At 41.7% G+C, this 6,383-nt stretch overlaps 2 protein-coding genes across 2 annotated transcripts in view; both read right to left on the bottom strand.

Annotated features, from left to right (window-relative positions):
- LOC123958105 (protocadherin beta-6-like) overlaps positions 1 to 234 on the bottom strand; it is a 1,813-nt gene extending 1,579 nt beyond the window's left edge. The window contains exon 1 of the mRNA XM_046031322.1: positions 25 to 234. Coding sequence (XP_045887278.1) covers positions 25 to 234 — 210 coding nt within the window. The remainder of the gene's footprint in view (positions 1 to 24) is intronic.
- Positions 1 to 3,044, bottom strand: part of LOC123958198 (protocadherin gamma-C5-like) — a 6,304-nt gene extending 3,260 nt beyond the window's left edge. The window contains exons 1-2 of the mRNA XM_046031455.1: positions 3,041 to 3,044; positions 289 to 2,066 (exon numbers count right to left, since the gene is read on the bottom strand). Coding sequence (XP_045887411.1) covers positions 289 to 2,066; positions 3,041 to 3,044 — 1,782 coding nt within the window. The remainder of the gene's footprint in view (positions 1 to 288; positions 2,067 to 3,040) is intronic.
- Between the last annotated feature and the right edge of the window lie 3,339 nt (positions 3,045 to 6,383).

Raw genomic sequence — 6,383 nt, 5'->3', positions numbered from 1 at the left:
GGTGATGAGCAGGAGAAATGACACCGAGCCCAGACCGATGACCAAATACAGGTTTAGGTCTGAAAAGATGTCGTATTCCAGAGGCACCTCAGTCATGTCAGAGTAGGCCTTCACGGCAGTCTCCACTGTGGACAGCTTGATGGTGACTGTGGCAGACAGAGCAGGCTGCCCGTTGTCTTTGGCAACAACAACCAGTCGCTGGTGGCGCGGGTCTCTGTAACTGAACATCCTCATAGTCCGGATCTCTCCGTTGTACTGGTCCAGACTGAACAAGGTGGCGTCAGTCACTTGTAGGAACTGGTAGGTGATCCGAGAGTTGTGCACCGAGTCGGTGTCTAAGGCTATCACTTTGGCAACCAGAGAGCCTTTATCGGTGGATCTGGGGATCTTTTCCTCCACCACAGAGCCGTGCGCGCGCCACGGAGACACAATAACCGGAGCGTTGTCGTTCTGGTCCACAATAATGATGTGCACGGTCACGTTACTGCTCAGTGGAGGAGAGCCAGAGTCTCTGGCCTCGATGTGGAAAAGAAACTCCTTCTCGATCTCATAGTCAAAAGTTTTTAGTGCGTAAAGGTTCCCGTTCTCTGGATTGATGGAGAACAGCATGGACATGGAGGTGTTGGCTATTTCCTTCTCTAGGATGAAATAAACTAGATACTGGTTTTCATGGAGGTCAGGGTCAAACGCAGAGAGTGAACTCAGCAAGGCCCCAGGTGCGTTATTCTCCGTTACACGTATAGTATAAAATGATTGAGGGAACTGTGGCGCGTTGTCATTGACGTCCAATAAATGAAGAGTTATTGTTTCGTTATCAGATAAAGGCGGTGTTCCTGCATCAGTCACAATCAGTATGATGTCATATTCAGGTATTGATTCACGATCTAATGGCTCAGACACCATGAGCTTGTAATGCATGGGTCTTTCTGATGACTTGTTAAGAATAAAGGGTAGGTCCTGATTTATGGATAAGCTTACTTTTCCATTGTCGCCAGTATCTCTGTCATTTATTCCTACCAGAGCAATGACACTTCCCACTGGGATGTTCTCATTAACTGTGTTTTTAACAGACTGTATGGTAATTTCTGGATAATTGTCATTCATATCCTTCACATGGAGGACTACTTTACACTGTCCCTGCAAGGGATGCGTCCCTTTGTCTCTGGCCTCAATGTGCATCTCATAAAATTTCATATCTTCGTAGTCAATTGTACCCTTCACAGTTATCTCCCCTGTGGTAGGATTTAATGTAAATACATCTTGTGTTTTTTCTGACGTGTAAAGGGTGAATGAGTACTGTATCTCTGAATTCAGACCCTCGTCACGATCTGTAGCGTTAAGCTTCATCACTAAGGTACCGATCGGGGAATTTTCTGTCATGTTAACTGTGTAAGTCTGCTTGTCAAACCGCGGAGGATTATCGTTTGAATCCTGCACTCTAACGATAATATTGGCAGTTCCGGAGCGCACAGGGACCCCGCCGTCCACAGCAGTCAGTATTAAATTATGAACAGCATTTTCCTCTCTGTCTAAAGACTTGGTCAACACCAAATCAACATATTGAGTTCCATCACTGCCCGTCTGAATTTCGATGGTGAAATGTTCATCGGCACTGAGTTGGTATGTTTTAATTGTATTAATGCCAACATCTGGATCCACAGCATTAGGCAGGGAGAATCTCTCTCCGGGTGTTGCCGATTCTGAAACGTCGAGCTCTACTCTGTCTCGTCGAAAATGTGGAGCGTTATCATTTATGTCCGTTATTCCAAGTTCAATGTTGAAGATGCGTAAGGGGCTTTCTATGATAACATCAAGCTTTAGAAAACAGGAGGTTGTTTTCGTGGGACAAAGAGATTCCCTGTCCATCTTTTCCACGATATACAACTCACCTGTTTTTTTATTGACATCTAGATATTTTTTGTTATGGAAAATATCAAGTTTTACCTCTCGTTGTGCCAAACCTCCAGGCTCAAGTCCCAAATCCGCAGCGAGATTAGCCACAACAGAACCCTTTTCCATCTCTTCTGCTATAGAGTACCGCGTCACAGACAATGCGCAGGGCCATACTGCACACAAGACAAAGACAGTGGCCAAAAAATTCATCCTTTCATCTGCAGGGAACAATACTCCAGATACTTGTTTGTGTTGATATTTGAGATCTGACTAAATATTTTAGGACATGTTTTTGGGTCCTGTTGTTAATTTAAAATTAAAAGCATATCTTCCAGAAAGCTGTGTCCTACACCCTTTATAAATGGGTGTGTCGTGACTTCCAGGAGAGAGAGTCATCATGTGGTCAACAGTGACACCATGTGACAGAGAGGGTGCACAGTGCAGTAACTGTTTCAGAATTAGTTTTGTGTGGTTTCACATGAGACTGATGTCGTGGAAATTGTATTCCTTGTGAGAGGTTGAGCAAATAATTGAGTTACAACGAACCGTTGTCTTTGAAGAATTTATTTAACAAAAGAGAATAAACAGAGAAGTACTACACCAGAATCAGCTGGACCAGAGGTTCTGTCTCCTAAGACAGTCACTAACGTCTGGCCCAGAGCAAAGGGCTGCATGATCATTTACACAGTCTGTGCATCTATGTTTTGGGGAACAAAAGGTCCTTGACTGGTCCCTTGACTGGTCCCAGTCAAGGAAGGAGAAGAACAGCTAGTGAGGAAAACAATCAACAACCCCACACATGTGGACAGACTGGAATAAGAAGAACAATAATAAAGATGGAACAGGTTAAAGATTTAAAACAATATATAAGACATAATAAAAGGAGGAAAATAGTACTCTTATAAGTACTTGCATGAAAGATGATAAGTGTAAGAAGAAAACAATTTTCTGCCCTTACAACTGACATTTAGCAGAATTCACTCATGTATTTTTTTTAAATGTTTGTGGAAGAGATCCCCTGTGTTTTCTGACAAACATGTTCAGTTTTCCCACAATAACATATTCAGTTTAAAGCCATGCTAAAACTGATTCCTCTATGGCAAAACGCCATCTGTTTCCTAATCTCAAGGCTTTTTACATAAATTACCCATATTTGCTTGTATTATGGTGAATAGATTCATGTCACAAAACTAAGACAGCAATCAAAAGTACAAACACATTTGTGTGCAAAATTATAAAGAATATCTGTCATTTATGACAAACACTCTCTGGTCCCATTTTCACTAAAGGTAATATTATAGGCAAGTCTCTGTGGAAAGAATATTTTTACCAGGATAGCATCATGCCTTTGTGTATGGCATATGGCAGATAAGCAATGTGTGTTAGAGGAAACTCACTTCCTGAGGACAGAGGCATCTAAGGATGTGATGCATGTAAAATGATTATACAGTGTTGTTCACTTTTCATATTTAAATGTAGTGAGAATTGGAGGTGCAAGGAATATATTTTACTTTGTTTTTCAGCTAAGAGAGAGAGAGAAAGGGAGACAGAGGTATATATATTTACAGTATATACATATATATGTAAATATTTATATTTGCTATGCTCATGCACTGTATTTTATCATGTTGACATGGATTGCATAATATGCTGCTATATTTCATTTACGTGATGTGAGTGATCCAACAGAAATTAAGTTGCTTTATCCACTTACATTTAGCCTGCTACAACTACATTCTTCACATCTCATTGCACAGATTTGTCTTTTTAAATACCCTCACGCTCGTCTTTACTCTCTCAAAATAATATTTATCTAAGCCTCAGTTTGTTCAGTATGCAAGGGGTTTCCCCAAAAGTAGAATGAAGTCAAATTGTATTACCATCTTCATCTGCTATGTAATGTGATTGACTGTTCCTGATTATTTTATATTAATTTATTTTTTAAACAATTAGAAACTCTAGAAATAATTAGCATGAGGTTTGACTATTTACTACAACATGACTTGACCAAAACCAAGCTGTCATTTTAAAAAAAGACAGAAGCATCATGTACACCAGGTGGACAAGACAGTGAATGTACATGTACATTTACACTTAATGAGCCCCACGCTATACTCTGAGGGAAATCCACTCAAAAAATTTTTATTGTGCCACACTCAAATGCTAATGGTAACTCACTCAACAAAATTACTACCATTCAAATTAAAATTTACAAAATGTCATTTTCAGATAGTAGTCCTCAAAAATATGAACAACTCCATTATTACAATTCAAGTTCTCTTTATTAAACAATCAGTATCAACACTTTAAATATCTTCTGTCATTTCTACATTTAACAGACACAAAATAAGGCACATCTTGCATAAAGCTGAATAGACTAATTGACTGCATGATCAGATAATTAACCAGAAACAATTTTGATAATCAATTTGTTTTCATTCTTTTTTGCAATAAGGTTGAACATTCTCTATGTAAGTGTTAAGTAATCTCTTGAGCAAAGAAATTTGAGCTAAACAAAATTTCCTTTTACTATTAAACTGTGTTTTGTGGAAAAAGCAACTATGCATAATCTTATTTCATCAGCAGCACTTTTACTTAAATAATATAAAAGGGAGCTTTAAATGCGGAGTAAGAACAAATTACCAACAAATTAAAATAAATAAAACAAATTCAACTTTTATGGAATCATAAGCAAATAAAGATTGTTTAAAATAAGAAGTCCCACATATGCAAATTGTTAAGTCAGGTAGATGGAACAATATAAAAAAGAACACTGAGCAAAAAGCTTTGTTTTGAATATCCCTCGCTGTAAGCTTGCAGTAAACATACTGAGCATACAGACGGCCAGTTCAGAAGTGCTTTCAGGTGTTTGTACATCAGTTACATTTATTAATTTAGCTGTCGCTTTTATCCAAAGTTACGTACAACAGCTACAGTGGGGAACAGAACCCGGGTCACTCACACCAAAGGGATGTGTCTTACCCACTGCTCCATCACTACCTTGCATCATCTTGTCACAAGATCTCTGACGTAATTGCTGACGTAATCTGCACTCTGCGCATGCGTTGGCGTCTGTGGCCACCTGTCGGAAGCTCCGTCTTAAACCGAACTCTTATCCAGTTTTAATCCACTCTTTTTCGTAACATTTTTTATATCCTTTTTATGTAACTTAAGTTTTTAACTTAAGTTTTACGTGGGTTAAGGATTTTAGCCATCCGACATGGAATTTAAGCTAGATGACCGTAAAAACGCGATCAACGCTACTGATCGCAACAAAGCTCCGGTGACTATGCTAGCCGAAATAACTCTGCCCCATGAGGACTGCACACTCCTTAAAAAAGCGAACAAGAAGATTGCTGAATTTATGGAAGACATCCGACGACTTTCAGAGGAACTCAAAGAGAAAGATTCCCTGCTGACTGACTTTATGGATGTGGCTTCAGTACAAGCCAAACAGATTGTTTCTCTTAGCGCAACGCTAACATCCAGGACACCTTGCTATGGGACCCCTCTGCCTTTCCCAGGCTTTCCTCCTGCTCGACTCCAAAGCATCAGTCAACCTGGGCTGAAGTGGTGGTCCGTGGCTGCAAGAGAGGCTCGGATGGGGCTGCCTCTCCTCCGCACACCGGCCTCTCCAACCGCTATGCAGCCTTGTCTAACGACACTCCGGTCCATCCAGCGGATGCACCTGCGGCTTCGAGTCTCCCTGATACGGATGTCTTTCGGCGCACAGCGCCTGCCGACACTGTTGCATCTCCTCCACCGGCTAAGTCTCCTACACTGGGCCGCCGGTCTGCCGCCGGGCCTGATAGGCGGCCGTCATCCCGGTCAAAAACCTCCGCTTCCCGACGTAGGATCCTGAAGGAGGCTGTTCTCAGACGCTCCGGAGGCCGTCTCTACCCTGCACCGTCGGGTAGCCCTTCTCTCAGGTCTGTTACTGCTACTCCAACACAACACTCAGCAGCTCACACACTCCATCTTCAGTCCGCACACAGTGTTGAAGCAGATTCTGCTCAGGAAACCCACAACCGGCATCTCCTCGTCCCCTTTTCTCCCCAACCACACTAATAATTGGTGACTCCATAACCAGAAACCTCCGTTTCTTTAAGGCTACCACTCACTGCTTCCCCGGTGCCACCACAGCTGACATTTAAAAAAAACTCCAGGACCTGATGCCGTCGCTCCCGTCCTCCATCACAAGAGTGATAGTCCATGTCGGAACAAATGACACAGCTCTTCAGCAGTCTGAGCTGACAAAATCAGATTTTAACCGTCTTTTTAACTTTTTAAAGCAGTGTGGAAAGTCCGTTTTTATCTCTGGTCCCATTCCCACAGTTGATCGCGGTGCTGGCCGCTTCAGTAGACTCCTTGGCCTCCACGACTGGCTCCAGTCCGCCTGCAGGGCTCATCGTGTGTGTTATGTCGATAACTTTAATATTTTCTGGCAAAGAATGTCTCTTTTTAAGACAGACGGACTTCACCCAAACAAA

This window comes from Micropterus dolomieu, linkage group LG19, assembly GCF_021292245.1.
Source record: "Micropterus dolomieu isolate WLL.071019.BEF.003 ecotype Adirondacks linkage group LG19, ASM2129224v1, whole genome shotgun sequence".
Lineage (NCBI taxonomy): Eukaryota > Metazoa > Chordata > Actinopteri > Centrarchiformes > Centrarchidae > Micropterus > Micropterus dolomieu.
Note: the sequence above shows the minus strand (reverse complement) of the source record. Positions and strands in the feature narration are given on the sequence as shown.